The 15768-nt window shown below is 33.5% G+C and overlaps 3 protein-coding genes across 6 annotated transcripts in view; 2 read left to right on the top strand and 1 right to left on the bottom strand.

Annotated features, from left to right (window-relative positions):
• Positions 1-15768, bottom strand: part of LOC143461984 (AP-1 complex subunit beta-1-like) — a 40567-nt gene that overhangs the window by 18584 nt on the left and 6215 nt on the right. For both annotated transcript variants that reach the window (XM_076959954.1, XM_076959955.1), the window contains 10 exons: positions 15262-15357; positions 14912-15027; positions 14662-14827; positions 14355-14453; positions 14007-14084; positions 12951-13159; positions 12715-12769; positions 12373-12510; positions 12105-12227; positions 9706-9851 (listed from right to left, as the gene is read on the bottom strand). In XM_076959954.1, coding sequence (XP_076816069.1) covers positions 9706-9851; positions 12105-12227; positions 12373-12510; positions 12715-12769; positions 12951-13159; positions 14007-14084; positions 14355-14453; positions 14662-14827; positions 14912-15027; positions 15262-15357 — 1226 coding nt within the window. The remainder of the gene's footprint in view (positions 1-9705; positions 9852-12104; positions 12228-12372; positions 12511-12714; positions 12770-12950; positions 13160-14006; positions 14085-14354; positions 14454-14661; positions 14828-14911; positions 15028-15261; positions 15358-15768) is intronic.
• Positions 392-3602, top strand: LOC143462000 (uncharacterized). Its single transcript, XM_076959977.1, has 10 exons — positions 392-546; positions 719-864; positions 971-1142; positions 1729-2094; positions 2306-2482; positions 2559-2590; positions 2664-2825; positions 3023-3122; positions 3220-3319; positions 3389-3602. The coding sequence occupies exons 1-9, from the start codon at positions 483-485 to the stop codon at positions 3300-3302; spliced, it is 1302 nt and encodes a 433-aa protein (XP_076816092.1). The 5' UTR covers positions 392-482; the 3' UTR covers positions 3303-3319; positions 3389-3602.
• LOC143462001 (uncharacterized) lies at positions 4004-8292 on the top strand. Of its 3 annotated transcripts, XM_076959980.1 has the most exons (10): positions 4526-4678; positions 4790-4941; positions 5189-5375; positions 5447-5628; positions 5963-6134; positions 6256-6287; positions 6483-6584; positions 6664-6868; positions 7085-7187; positions 7593-8292. In XM_076959980.1, exons 1-9 carry the CDS (start codon positions 4615-4617, stop codon positions 7150-7152), a joined length of 1164 nt encoding a protein of 387 aa, XP_076816095.1. In that variant the 5' UTR covers positions 4526-4614; the 3' UTR covers positions 7153-7187; positions 7593-8292. The 3 variants fall into 3 exon arrangements, with proteins under 3 accessions (XP_076816093.1, XP_076816094.1, XP_076816095.1); XM_076959978.1 differs by lacking the exon at positions 7085-7187 and having other exon boundaries at positions 4004-4678; XM_076959979.1 differs by lacking the exon at positions 7085-7187 and having other exon boundaries at positions 4519-4678; positions 6667-6868.

Genomic DNA, 15768 nt, shown 5'->3' with positions numbered 1-15768 from the left:
TGCCTTAAGGGCAAAGGTTCATGATCTTTTCTCAACAACCATAATTTTATAAAAACGTCAAAAACGCCAAAGACATAGATTATACGTCGATTGATACAAACGTCACAAGTTTATTTTGAGATTACTCACAGCGTTATTGAACAAGAAATTTTAAAATATAAATGGACAATGTTTTGGAAATCAAGTTTATAGGTGGCCAGCACAGCAAAGACCATCAGGCATATGATTGCAACATGCTTCATACTTGAATATAGAAAATGAGGTGGCTAACTTACACAAGCTTAGGAGAATTAGTGTTTAACAGATAAACAACCAGATGAAAAAAGATAAAGATAACACAGGAAGAAAAAGGTGTTAAGGAATTTACTACACTTTTTTTAAAGATTCATAGCATAAAGTTTTGCATAGTACCTCAAACTAATACAAGTAACCTTTCAATTTTCTAATAATTTTCAGTGGTGTTAAAAGCAATCAAATTTAAAATGTTTGAGCAAATCATTGTCTGTTTGATAGTTTTGGTGAATTCTGTGATGTCCGCAGACTACGGTAAGACATGTGTAAGAGTGTGTTACATTAAAGATGGAAATGTTCTCAAAGTTAAAATATTAACATCGGGCAGGAATGGGCAACTATAAATTTCTTATCTTATTTTCAAAGCTACTTTTTCAACAAATTGCAATTGACTGTTACTGTTGTTACTGTTCACATTTTTATAAAGGGACTCAGTGTACACCAACAACTTGCCCCAACGAAAGGGGCTACATAGTGTATAATGGACTACCATCCATATCAGGATCTAGGTGGACCATAAGAGCTCCAAATAATCAATTCACAACATTTGTGCTGCATTTGAAAAACATACAGGTGCTTTTTAAACGACATAAAAGTAATTGATTATGCTGCGCTACTTTGTGCTAATTTTTTTGTTTTGTTTCTAGATTATTGAATTCATAAAATTATTATATTGCAGAACGCTGATACCAGATCAGAATGGCTTCGAATTTATCAGTCTAACTATTTATACCCTCGCACACATAATATTAACGGAATCCAAAACAGGCTTTTTATCTGGGAAGAAACAAACAAAGTGTCAATCTCTGTTCAAAGAAACAGCTACTTTCAGTTTGAGCTTCATTATTTTGGTAATTAGCCAATAATATCATATTTAAACATTATTTTACTTGACTACGTGTCATATTTCATACATGACATGAAATTAATTTATTTTTTTTAAATATAAAATACTTGTAAAACTGAAAAACAGGCACAACAAGTTTTTCCAGGTTCTCGCATTACTACGCCTTAGTGCCAACATTTCTTTCAGTTATACAAAAACCGTAATATAAATGTCTAGACCGGTGTGGTGTCATCAGTGAATGATACGATAACGGTACTTATCATTGCTTTCCAGGCTATACTTTGTGGCCAAATTAACCGATGTTATTAAGTAGGGTTTAGACACACACGTGAATCATAAATTTCTTAAAAACTGCACATGCTTTCAAAACTCTTACTTAAACCACATGAACCTATTTTACTAAATATATCTATAAATATTATTAAACTAATAATATTTATAGATATATTTAGTTAGCACTGAAAATAGTTTTGCTGATGACTCATACAAATAGATTAAAATCAACTGATATTGTAGGGATCGTGTCATGATCTTGAGCACAAAAAATTGACAAAGGTACAACGTAAGCTAAACTTCATACATTGTTGTAGTTGGGTGCGCGGTCAAGGAAGGAAGTAACATCACGATTACAAAATTGCCATTCCAGCCAAAACAACCACTTCATTACAATCTACTTGGAGAATTTCAAGCTCCGGGTGTACAGGCGCCTGGTTACAACATTCCTCTCATTTACACAACCCCAGCTGCAACATCAAAGTGCTGGGTTGTTGTGCCATCGATTGTGAAAGAGATTAAAACACAACGCAGCTATCTGGAGAACCTTTATGCTAGTTTGGGAATAGCTTATCCTGGCAATAACATGAAAAGATATCTTGACGTGAAAGAGACAATACTAGGCCTTCAAAATGTGTCTGCCTTGCCAGATGTGGCAGTTCAGGTCTCAGACCTAATAAATGGTAAGTACATAGAATAAAGCAATGTGCAGAAGAATTGTATAACTTTTATCTTTCAATCTGTTTCACTACAAACACTTCGAGCTTTATGCTGCCAATTGCAGCTGTGTTGTTTAAATATGTTAACATTTTGCAAAACGAGATATGGTCACATCAGCAACTCAATATACTGATTTATGAAAATAACCAACGGTATGGAATTAACTTTTTTCAGGAAAAACAGTTTTATCCGGAAAAGGAATAGAAGTAGGAGACTTTTCCACCCTGGAAAAAAGCAACTCTACAATTAAATATAAAACAAGTCAGAAAATTTCTACTATACTGCTGGTTGATTTGTTCTGCCCAAATGAAAAAACATGTTCGCAGGCACATTTTAAATTTACAGCAACTGGTAAGACAGATAACAAAAGGTCACATTAGTTGCATTGCATTATATTTACTGTAAAATGCTCTTCACTTTTTTACAGCTCTGCAGCAAAGCGATTTGGATTGCATTGAGGTGGGAACTTTTCAAACTCTATGCATACAAAACGTTAATAAACAGAGCATAACAATTTAATATGACCTTGCAGAAAGAACAGAAATGCCGCTTCAACATAGGAAAGAAAAACTTCACCAACTGCAACCCACCCGCTGTGCCACCATTACTGACACTTGTAACAAAGACTGTGGATGATCTGTCGCATTCAGACTGCCCAGCAATTAATTCTGCCCTAGCAAGTATACCAGCTAATGTAAGTATACCAGCTAAGTCAGGCCACAGACAAGCTTTGCTCTAAAGTCTAAAGCCAATGCTAAACTACATAGCTCAAGAGCACCATCACTTGACAAGAAAAAAAATTTTTTTTTACAAGAAACTATCTTTAGCCGATGTGCATTCATGATGATGATAGGTTTTAGAATAGAAACTGATCCACATATTTTATTGTAGTTGGATGTAATTGAAAGTCACGTCAGTGGAAAAGATCTTGCAACTGTAGCACAGCATTGCGTAGATTACACAAAATACTGTTCACTCGGATGCAGTGGATGTAAGTGATGTCGAAATTTTATACATGTGACTCGCACTGCACAATGTAGATACAAAGCAATAAAACAAACAAAAATCAAAAAAAATTTATATTTTAGTTCCAGGATGCCAAAAAATGTGCTTGATTGTGAAGCATTACCTCAAACTTTGTCGATACTTTCAACCATCAGTGTTCGCTTAAATTATCTTCTTATTCAGGTAAGAATACGAATTAACTAAATATATTAAAAATTCCCTTGCAAAATGCTTTACGTGTTTATTTTCTAGATTACCTGTATAAAGCCAATGTTACTATTACAAGAAAATCCAACACGACAATGCTTGCAGTGCAAAATGCACAAGCTGCAACGTGCAAGACCTTCCTTCAGTGTTTTTCTATAATAATTGACAGACTATATTTATTGAGTGTCAATAACCAGTATAGCATGTGACTGTATATATTTTAAGCATTTTGCTCTAGAATAAAGAAAAAACAACTTAATTTGAATAAAAGATTGTTTGCACTGTTTCCTAGAAAAAGGCAATACATGAAACTGTTAACAAACAAGTTAATCATGCTGGAATGATTTTCACGCTCTAACGCAAGCAACGTTATCTGATGTGTGCATAAAAATCTTTAATTACAGACTTCCTGAAAAGCGTATAGTAACTACTTGCGCAATTCAATTAGGTAAAAATGGCATTTTGCGAACATGTTTTTAGACAATATCCATTAATCAGTATTACACAAAACACGAAAAGTGTGACACTGACTGTTCTGTGACATTTAAAAATTTATATTACCACAAAAAAGTTATAAAAAAAACTAGCACTATAAATTAAGCCTGTTCTTTTGAAACTCTTTAGATTAAGTGAGAGGAAGAAAAAAGTGTGATTAATTGGTGACTTAGCAAGAAACTGCTGCTGAGTTAGGATAATGTTATTGCCAAGCTAAGCTAATCTTAGACCATCAACTTAAGATGATGGTACACCAAAGCACGATCGTGAATTTATAGGCTGATAGCATGAGATAGGGGCCTAAGGCACTTAACTTTGCAAAGCCCAATTCAACAAAAAAAATCAGGAATAAGATTCAAAAAAGAATTAGATCGATCCAAGTAAGGTAGAGGATCTGAGTATACGACGTCAACAACCACATCATTGAGGCAGGCAAAGTTTTACGCCCATCCGACACACTGTATATGTTTTTAAACCTGTAATAAGCTTATGGTAGACTAAGGAAGATCAGTTGTGGTTTGTTAACATGCAGTGTGATAACTAAAATAGCCTTAGCACTAAGTATTTATGTTCAGTCTGCATCAAAGAGCGCAGAGACAGAAAAACTTATTTGGAAAAGTTTACACTGCTTACGATCAGAACAGTTTGAAAATCTACAAAGTGACTTTAGCATAAGACGTTGTATATTATACAATAACTTTTTTGAAAAGGATTGTAATACAAGTATTATATACATTTCAGGAACTTGATAATAAATTTAAGAACAACCAAACAGAATGAAAGAGTTTGCCTTGACACTTCTTACATTTGTACTTATTGGATACTTGCCTCATTCTAAAGGTTAGTGAAGTAACTAGTTTAATCAACACATATTAAAAAAGAAAACAGTTAATCGAAAGGAATAAAGGACCAAAATCAATGTTAAATTTAAATTTACACTTTATGTAACAGCATGTTTTCCAAATACCATATGCAACAAGCAAAGAGACACTATCACTCAGTTGGACGCTAATATTGTGACGATTGAAAGATTAAGCAACAGAGGAAGAGCATGGTATATCAACCCGACACCTGAACCCTCTAATACCATTCTGGCATTTAAGGTAAGTCGCTTTATAGAGAAAAAGATGTAACTTTTATTCCTAAGAATGTCTTGTCTTACATACAAAAGCTTTTTAACTGCTTTCTTAACTTCAGTAACCGGTGACTAGTTACCAGTATGTTAACGCTATCATCAAAAAGTTTATACAAGTAATAACAACAGAGCAACTTAGAAATGAGCAAGAGTCCCATAGTGGCCAGCAACAAAGTTAAAATCAACTTTGACAAATATATGAAATAACTTCACAGAATTTTTCTTGCACGGAAGAAAACCCAGTTATGATAATTTCCTACAAATCAACCACAGAGAAGAACATTCAATATTTCTATGGTGAACTTGGAAATTTTGAATTAGTCATGGAAAATGTAATTGGAGTTGTGCTGTATGTTCCAATTGAATCAGGAAAAGCAGCAGATTTTATCCTTAATTATTACTGTGAGTAATAGACAGGCAAATCAAATAATTGACATCAACAAAAAGTTCTAAAACATCAGTATCTTTTACAGCTGGATGCCAAATACTTACTTCCACGCACAGTCAAATTAACTTTAGAGAAAATTACCCGAAAGAATATTCAAAAAATTCCCAACCAACGTGCTGGTTCATCAAAGTGAATGATGATTTTGATAGGAGCAGATTCTACTTCAGTCTGAGAAATGTTGCCCTGAATGACGGCCAACAGCTTGCAGTAAGTTATAAAAAATAGGACAACTTATTCTGTTGACAACTTGGTCAGGGTTCAAGCAAGTTTGGGGCATGACCTGGCAAAATTTCTGTAAACGTTTTTCTTAAACATACACAATTTCCTGCTTTGGAGCAGAAGTAAAAAATCTTAATGAGGTTAAACGAGACCACTTGCCCATTGGGCAGGTCAATGACTTATGAAATCTCTAATCTAGTCACGAATGGCTCCCAGACGTGTATTTGTAATAATAAAAAATACAACTATTACACAAAAACAGAGATTGTGCCAGGTGACATCAAGATATATGTTCTGTACTAAGAAAACATTTTGCATTAAGATATGGGACCTTCATACTTCACAAGTGGTGACCACCGTAACTGACGTAGAAGATTATCAACTTGTGGCAGCTCAGACAAAAGAGTCACAGTCAATTTTAATTGACCTTCTTTGTACAACCGAGGACTATAAATGCAGTCGGAAAGGAAACACATTCTTAATTTCATATTACGGTAAATATATGAAATTAAATAAATCCACAACTACTGTTACATGTTTGTTTTTACAAATATATCAACATGTACAGAAGTGTTAGAGTAAATCTTTATCAAAGTCTTCTTGTTTTTAATTTAGGGATGACAACAGCAGATATTGCTTGCATTGAGGTGAGTGAGATCTTGATAATAAACTTGTTTGACTCTTACAGTTTCATGAAAATTATTTCATAACAACACAACTACATGATTATATTAGCCAGAAGGCAAATATGTTGTAACTTAAATCACAAGGTTGCGATGACTTGCACTTAACCTGATTAACATTATACCCAATTTAAAAAAGTGTTATTTTTTCGTTTACAGATACAGCGCATGTGCAGTTCAAGACAATTTCTTCCAGATACACTGTGCAACACAACCTGTTCTGCCTTTGACAACATGCTCATTGATGAATACACACTAGAGGTAAGTCATAGTTTTTTTTCCTGCTAAAGCTTCCAAAAAATACACATCACTATGTCAGCTTATTGCAAATTTTGCTCAGCAGTCCCAGACACAAACAAGGTCTGGAGGAGCTCAGTCCGATGAAGGTTTAGATGTAATTGAAGAGGAAATAGTGTTGGAAGAAACACCGAAAGTTGAAGATAAAACACGTCGCCGAAGATGTCCAATGCCTCCCAGACTTTGCAGCTGTCCGAAAAATACCAACCTCTATCAGTTTTGTCCAAAACATGTCCGCTGTATTGGACGTAAGTTGTTGAATTCACTTTTTATTTTGATAATTCCTACAGTTTGAAAGTCATAAGTATAACCCTTTATAGAAATTACAGCACCCACAATTTAATGCTTATCACCAAAGGTGCTGCTAACCACTGAAATGACATAAAAATCATTTTCCATTGCAAATCCATTTTAGCAAAAAATGATTACGTTTTTTTTTCATAATATGCATTATTGTTAACAAGGCAAAATGGGAGATGATAACAGCTGTGCAAGGATTTGCTACCTAGCTAAGATAACAGAGTGCTTGTGATTTGCAAAGAAAAAGCTCTCAGAGTTACCTCTGTGGTAAGCTTTCAGCTGCTTTCCAAACTTGTACATTTAACGAAAATAGAGCTTGCTTATAACAGCCAATAAAGCATTAAGAGCATGCCGGTTAACGCTTCCCTGATCTTGGCTAATAAAACCTGGCTGTAAAAAGTAAGCGTGTAGCAACACACAATTTGTGATGCCACAAACAACCATAGTTTTAACATGCACCAACAACATACATGGTAGATGAAAAGATTAAAGCAGAAATATGCCTGTTTAACCAAACCATCTTAACATGACTTCAGACTAAGTTATGTTCTCCATGCAGGCATTTTCTTAGGACTGACATGAGTAGAGCTTTCATGTTGTGAAACAAGCACTATACTATAGCATAAACTTTCAACTCTTTCTATGTTGTAAAACACCTTTTTTCTTTTGCAGAAGGAAGATGTACCTTTGCATGTATGTTCTCAAAAGTCACACATTGCCTGAAAGTGAGATTGCTAAACGTGGTTAAGCTGTTTTAAGCATGCTACTTCTGTACACATGTGTATTTTTCGATAAGGTGTAACATTACATGACTTTGCTCTTTTTTTAATTCTTTAATTCTTATATGATTTTGAACAGGTACAATTAGTGAGAAATAAATTAACCTTCAAAAACGTCAAAACTGTAGAACATGTTTCCAAGTGACAGTATAAGTGCCCTTTTGTTATAAATAAGTCGATATATGTCAGTATGAAATTTTTACACTGCCTTTTGCGCTTTCTTTTGATTTTTCGTTTATTTTCTCTCTATGAAACCCAGAAGTTTTGAACAAAAAATTCTCAGACTTAACTGCTAAGAAAATAATTAAACAGCTTTGTAATAAAGAATAATATTAACGTTTTGAGCATCATTGCATTGTATATTTTGGTGAAATCATATCAATAGACGAAATTATCAGTGGACGAAAATCATGTGATAAGACTGGAGCAATAATGAAGATTTTAACCAATTCCTTAAACTGAAAAATATGCTTTAATTTCAGGCATAAACAATTTATTTTCATGCTAATTGTTTTATTTTTTATTTTCTATTTGCAGTTAAATGTGTCAATATAACATATCTGACATGCTTAAATAAATTATTAAACACTTTGTGGAATGACTGTTCAATAAGAGAATCGCAGAGTTGTGAAAATCATCGTATCCCAAGAATCACTTTTTAAAAAATTGATATGTTCAGGAATTTTGTTCTACACAATGTCAAGCATATAAAAAATGTTTTTTTATACTAAAAGACAGAAATACGCATAACCAGCATATACAACATAAACCACCATGAGAGTCGATAACAGGTGAAGTGACTGTGACTATTTACTGGAAAAGTCAAAACCTTGTTGTCATTTCATGAGTCAAATTTTAACTTCTTCTAAATGACTGATGAAAATGAATCACATAAAAAATTTTGTTCACGCATTTTAAGCTGCCACATTATGAATTAAGTTGTATGATAAGACTGAGTCATCATCACTAATAAAAGCATTAGGGCAGGTATTATTATAGTGATTGCTATTGAGAATGACAGTGTAATTTTAAGCAAACAAACAACACTTGTCAAATAAAACTGGATTGTTTTTCAAGGCAAGGTCAATTCCAACTTGATTTATGCCTGAAGTTGGAAATTATATGTAAATCTTTTTAAATGTCGTAAGCAATGTTTCTTTTCGTACATTAATTCCCACTAATAACACTCCTCACAAAGTCAGCTGTTTAATTTTTTATATGGGGTGTTTTTAAAAAATATAAATATTTTCTGTGGGGTGAAGTTTTATTCTTAAAAAAGTTATTTTTCCATAATCAAAAATAGATCATATCTCAAGACTTTTCTAGATAAAACATGTTTACCAGATTCAGCTTATCAAATCTTTCTTTCCGTAGACGGTATTGTTAAAATTGCTAAAGACCATGAAATTTATTAAACCTTGATTATACAAACATATTACAACTATACTTGTATTATCACAAAACCAATAATACATAGAAACCAGCAACATATAAAAATTGTTGTATATATATAGGTTTTTCATTTCCTACTAACTTACGAAGTGTTGTAATCGTTGGAGAAAAATGCAATAAGCCATGCCATGTATTGCATGGGTACTTAGCATATGATGTAATAGCTATTTACCAGCCACATTTCAAACTACTTTCGACAAAAAATCAGCATACAAGTGACTGTATACCAGTTGTGGCAAATGTTCTCAAGGTCATGCATGTTTATTACCCACTTAGTGGTATTAATAACTACACATATCCTCGTATATATAAAATAACTTAGCAGATCAAACTCAAGAAGCCATGTAACAGTTAAAAATGTATCTCAAATTTATAAATAACAATAAGCAGGAATCATATGGTACACTGATGTTGATACTATACACGTTGTGATTAACAACAAATTAATGGTAATTCTTAGATAGTTAAAAGCAATACAGATATGCACATAGAGATACAGACCACAAGAAAAAAAATGGGAATATAAGTTACTTCAAGTATCAATTCACACTGACCTGTTTTTATTGAACTGGATGGCAAACCCTGTCATAGGTTGCATTGCTTTATTGGTCAATGTGAGAATCATGAAAATTTCCTTTTGCCTTCGTTGAAACGATCCCTGAATTTCAAGACCTTTGGCTTTGACCGCAGCAAGCCAGAGCTGGAAAACAAAACCTTGGATATCAATTTGACTGCTAATAGTTTAAGGTATGATAGTGAAGTATGTATTTTGCATTTTAAAAATTCATGTAACTTATTATCTCATAATTTAATGTATTATTGATAAAAAATAAGAATTGTTTTTCTAATAGATTTTTAAAAAAAAATCAAACAAAAAAATTGGCAACAGTTAACAAAAAATCATCAAACAAAATGTTCTAACTTTAAAGGTGACGCATAATTGGAATTAATAATAATTAAAATGGTACAACATGTTACTAAGATTTCCAGTCAATAATAGGCTTTACCTTTCGGTTTTCCTGCGCAACGTAAAATTTCATTTAATTACCCTCGAAACCAGCGATTTGAGCAACACATTTGGAAATGTTTAAACTGCTTAAGTGTACTTTAATAGTTTCTCATGGCACCAGCATGACATTTCTTTTGACTACTGACAGTTTGTGGTGTGATTGTGAAGTTAGTATTTTGCGTTTTATACATCATTATGTGAATTCATAACTATAAGGACCGAGAAAATGCCAACATTAAAATGAGTAAAAACTTTACTAATTCAGACAGATTCTTTATTGGTAAGATTGTACAAAGCTACAAAGGATGTCTCTTTGGCAGCTTGCCATCACGGTAATTAAAAATATCGATTTGAAAGTCGTACATATTTCGTACAAATCACACGTTTCCTGATACAATGTTATTTTTAGCCCGAGGCTACTTTTGTTGAAAAAACACTAAAGCCAAGGCATCAGAATGACCTAACATGATCACCTAATAATAAACCACTTAACATCAGAATGACATGAAGCTGTGGTTATTGGGTTTCGCCAAAAAGTACATGCTCAAAAATGCATATAAGACTTATATGTGATCTTGCATGTAAACGTGGTTAAATTACAGAAATATATTTGCATGGTATTTGAAGTTTTACCATGTAAAGAAAGTATGACACTTCGTGACAGCTCTATTAAACATAACTCTGTAAGTGTTTATAAAAACAAATAGATTTTTGCACTTTTAACAAAAATCTTCATCCAAAATATGATAGTGCCAACAAAAAATTAATTTTCTTCATTGGCCTAACTTTCTTTATGCAAAACAATAAAGCCATTTACATTACAAAAATGGTGTAAGAATTAAAAACATGATTCATACGCATGCAATATATGAACGGCTGCATAACAGATTAACTGACTAACATCACGTATTTCAATCTTTCTCCCACTTTACATGTCTATAATTCCATTAACATTAGTTGGAAATATGCACGTTTTGACAAATGCCAAGGAAGAGTGGAAGAGATGCCGTGACAAGCACAGCTGCAATTTATTACAAAATATGTCTCATGACTCAAAAAATAAGACGGTTTTATGTTTGCCGTCGACTTTGCTTCCGTGTTTGGGATTAATTTTCTGCTAAACGGGGAGCGGTCCGTGGGCTGCTATAATCATGAAAAATGACTGAGAAATGTTTAACCAGAGAAACAAGTTTGGGACAGATAAGGAAAATAAATTTTCGGTATAATCATCAAAAAATGAGGTTTCATTGAGCCTTGTACGTAATCTTCACTATCAGGAAATCACTGCCCATCCCAAAAGCTGAAAAATGTTTCATTGGCCACAATCACTCTGTTTTAAGTCAAATGTCTAAATATGTCAACTATTTTAAACATCTGAGTGAAGATTAATAATAGCTGATTATGTCAATGCGCAATGAGAGCACATGTGGAGTTACAAAAATAAAACAATTACGATATATACATGTGTGGCTGGCTCATGTTGTCTCATATTTAATTATAATAGGTCTGCCGAATACCATTTGTGTAAAGAATTCAAATCATATTTAAATATCTCAAGGAGATATCAAAGAAACACAGCGACAAATATACAACAGAACTTCCTTTATACAAAGTGAGTGAAACCGGGTGTGTTCAGTATTAACAACATAAGTAAGACTCAATTGCCAATGGCATAATAATAAGTGTACTCTTAATTACTGTGGCATCCTCATTTCAGACACCACACTGTCATCAAAAGAAACGATTGATGCTGATGTCATGCTTAGTCAACTCAAAACAGGTTAAACTAGTATAGTAAGCTTTCAAAGAAAGTTCATCAACATAAAAAACTAAATCATTTTGAAAGGTAAATCTCATTTCAATACAAAAGTTTTTCGAACATAACAATTTTATAATAGCGGTCAAACAGTAAATAAAACGTTACTGGTTTGAAAGATGACCAACCTCCTTTGGTGGCATGTAAGAGCCTGATGTAGGATTGAAGTCGAGGCCAAGAAGGGAGTTGGCATCAGACGCTGGAAAAGCTCCTTGAGGAGGAGCCATTGCACCAGGAGTAGGTCCACCCATCTACAAAAAAGAAAAGTAATACAGTTCACCAAAAACACCCAACTTGTATTTAGTAAAAAACATGCCTTACCAAAACACCAAGTTACCAACTAGAGTCATTACGCTACCGCAAAACAACAAGTGGATATAAATATGCCCGGCATACCAAGTAATCTAAACCACCAAGTGGGTCCATCATCGGGTTTGCCCCCATTGTAGGCATAACAGGAGCAGATTGCATCATGGATGGACCGATATCTATGCCGAGCAGATCACTGACCAACGCGTCTTGGGCGGGAATAACCTTGAGATAAAAAGCAAAAATGGAATCATATTTACGGAAGATGAAACTTTTAAACAAAGTGAAGGCAAGCAAAAAGTGGCAGTTTTGAACCTTATTGTCTTTATCAAACATTTAAATTTCATCAAACAATACTACAAACATATTTCGAAAAATTAAAACAAAGAATTGTCACAAACATAAAAATTATCTCCAAACAAAACTAACCTGTGGTGCTGGGGCAGCTTCAACTGGTGCCTCAGCTGCGCCCTCCGCTGGTGAGCTAAATCACAGCAGCAAAGAAATCGAAGTAAGTGGTGCAAGCAACTTAGAAATACCAGCGAGCAATAAAACTTTTAGTTAATGACTATAATATAAAATCTCACTTTGTGACTTTTTTTGACTTATTTATATAAGAATTTATTTAATTTACATTTAATTTATTAATAAAAGCTGCATCTTACCCTGCTACAGCTGCTGCTGCCGCAACAGCTTTAGCTTGAAGAGATTTTCTCATCGCTGCCGCCCCTCTATCACCTTCGATAAATGAGCTTGGTGGTTTGTGGTAAACTGAGGCAAGTGACGCAATGTGACAAATTAATTCGTCCAGCAAAGTTGGTTCAATTAAATCAGTTTCTTCAGAGATCAAAGGCTTCTCGGCCAAGACTACATCCTGGGTTAGTACAATATTAAAATTAAATGAAAGGCTTGTGCTAATAAAAGTTAAATTAAAGAAAGAAATCACATACAGTGGTAAAGAAATTATTATTCACAAAAATATGTTGCAAATTTGTCATCTATAAATAATGATAATGGTGACGGTATGGATTATGACGTCAAAATGCGAAATCCACATGTGTGACAGCGGGTGTAAGATTCAAATATGGGCAAGTATGGGTAGTTAGGGTACTGAATAGGTTGTCTCGAGTAAGTAGTAGTTGTATCATAAAACTTTTTTTAACGGAAGTATCTTGGATTACATAGCACAAACCTGACTAGCAAATGGAGTATTTTACACAGCTGAAGGTAGATGCCAGGCTAAAGTTTAATCTAGTTGGTTAGTGCTAGTCTAGCACCTGTATTGTTGAAAGTTTCAATATCAATATTTTATAAGTAATATCTATAAAAACCTAAGATACTTTATGTAGAAACGGCAATATTGAACCCGAAGTGCGTACCGGTACATAATAGATATCAAAATGCATACCGGTAAACCACATTCAAATCTAAAGCAAGTAGCTGCTGTCATGCATGTTCATTTTACATTGTGACGTGGTGAATTTTTACAATAAATTTTTGTACATGTGTGTGCTTCATCACTAAACATAATTGAAAAATCATTTGTTCGATATTACTTACTGACAAGTCTTCTTTGATGCAGTATAACGTTTACTTGCTTAATCATTTAGTCCATCACATTAAAAGGATTTTTAGCAATAGCTGCTACAATTGCACTTGTAATAGTAATGCACATCACTTAAAGAGCAAATGCAACATAAATACTTTCTGCTACTACCAACCTTAGCAGCCGCCGGATCAGTTGAAAGCAACCTCCAGTAAATGTAACCTCTGTCTCTCAGGTCAGGGTTGTCACTGTCCTGTATAATGAACATATTCATAATTTTAGAATTTTCATATCTTTTTTACAAAACTGTAAGGTAATGTATCTTGTGACTTGCTTTCATAATATACTATGACAAGTAAAATTTACAAGAATAAATTTTAATCATTCGCAGCTTGAAAACATTCAAAATTAAGTGGTAGTTCATAACAGAAGCTGTTGTTAAAATTTTCTCCAAATGGTTATGTTTTCCAGTTTGAACATGACAGTCTGGTGGGACGTTATAAAATGATTTGAGGTGAGCTACCTGGGTTGCCAGACTGAGTACTGATTGTACGAGTTCCTGGGTTTCAGTTGGTTTCTTCAAAAACAGTTTGACAATTGCAGTAAGAAGCTGCAACTGCACCTGCAAAAAAAAGTAGATATTTGATAGCAAAAAATGAACAGTTTGAGAAGTATAAACAAAAACAACAAAATTGCAGCTACAAACAACAATAGAAGCATAAAAAATAATAATTGTGAAGTCAAAGATAGCAATAATCTACAATTAGTGGGAATTATACTAGAGATGATGTAAAACATGTAAAATCGCAATCTTGGTTGTTGTACTCAACCTGCGTGTTCTCATCATGGAAGCCTTCCAAAAATGATTCAAGCAATTCATCAGCATTATCAATTCGCTCGGCGTATTCACCAATGATCCAGATCATGGACGCTCGAGCTTCCGGCTCATCCAAAGTATCCAAATTCTCACAAAGATTGGCAATAATACTTTCATACCTAAATAAAAGTTAAATTTAAGTGAGGTTTATCTGCAAAAATAGTGACACTGTGACAGTGGCTAATACGTCTGACAACACTCACTTGTTAGGATATTTCCTAAAAATGTCTTTGATTACAACAATAGCTTCTTGAACAACATAATTGACTTTAGTTTGGATGAGATCAAGTAAGGTGCTTACACAGCGTTCTGACGATTGCTTTAAAATAAAAACATTCTGTCAAAATTTACCCTACAGGCAAGCCTTTAAACCTTTTACATATCTTTGGTTAGATTTTGATCTAGTTCGTTCACCTTAAGTAACAGATATAAACATAAATATACAATCATCATCAAAATGATAATTTTTGCCTTCTAGCAAATCAAATTAATTTACATTCGTGTCATGTTTAAATCATTGAAAAATGTTTGTGTACGGCAATAATTCTTGTACCTCAACTTTAATAGCACATCGTCCTATTGCACGGACTGATTTGCGAACAAAATCGACATCCACCTCCTGTGCATACTCCTTCAACTCGGCTAGGACCTGGTTTTATAAAATGATTAATTAATTATTGTTTAACTATTAAATGGTTTAGACTAGACCTACTGTTTCTTTATTACTTTGATATTAGGAAAATGACCAACGGCAAAGTATTTGACTTCATGAGAGTATGTATATACAACTACTTTTGAAGATTTATGCAAATCTGAATCTACTAGCTTTGTTCATCGTGCTTACTACCATAATAAAAATACCTGACAAGCAACAGAATCGTACTTAAACTTATAACTTTCTTTTGAAATAATACAAATCAGCTTGCTTTTCGCTTATAATAGCATGAAAAGTTGTGAAAGTGAAACTCTTTTTTATTAATGTTTTACTTTGAACATGCAAAAAAAGAACTGGAATCGAATAAGCTCACTAAATTCACATGCATATTTGATTTTGTATATC

Source organism: Clavelina lepadiformis, chromosome 6 (assembly GCF_947623445.1).
Source record: "Clavelina lepadiformis chromosome 6, kaClaLepa1.1, whole genome shotgun sequence".
Lineage (NCBI taxonomy): Eukaryota > Metazoa > Chordata > Ascidiacea > Aplousobranchia > Clavelinidae > Clavelina > Clavelina lepadiformis.
This window is presented reverse-complemented; position numbering and strand designations above follow the sequence as displayed.

Excerpts from the sequence above, each read along its gene's own strand:
- LOC143462000 (XM_076959977.1), top strand. The coding sequence starts at position 483 with ATGTTTGAGCAAATCATTGTCTGTTTGATAGTTTTGGTGAATTCTGTG. Across the intron at positions 865-970 it reads TGCATTTGAAAAACATACAG|AACGCTGATACCAGATCAGA; the intron begins GTGCTTTTTAAA and ends ATTATATTGCAG. Across the intron at positions 1,143-1,728 it reads GTTTGAGCTTCATTATTTTG|TTGGGTGCGCGGTCAAGGAA; the intron begins GTAATTAGCCAA and ends ACATTGTTGTAG.
- LOC143462001 (XM_076959978.1), top strand. The coding sequence starts at position 4,615 with ATGAAAGAGTTTGCCTTGACACTTCTTACATTTGTACTTATTGGATAC. Across the intron at positions 6,585-6,663 it reads TTGATGAATACACACTAGAG|CAGTCCCAGACACAAACAAG; the intron begins GTAAGTCATAGT and ends AATTTTGCTCAG. Across the intron at positions 6,869-7,592 it reads ACATGTCCGCTGTATTGGAC|AAGGAAGATGTACCTTTGCA; the intron begins GTAAGTTGTTGA and ends TTTCTTTTGCAG.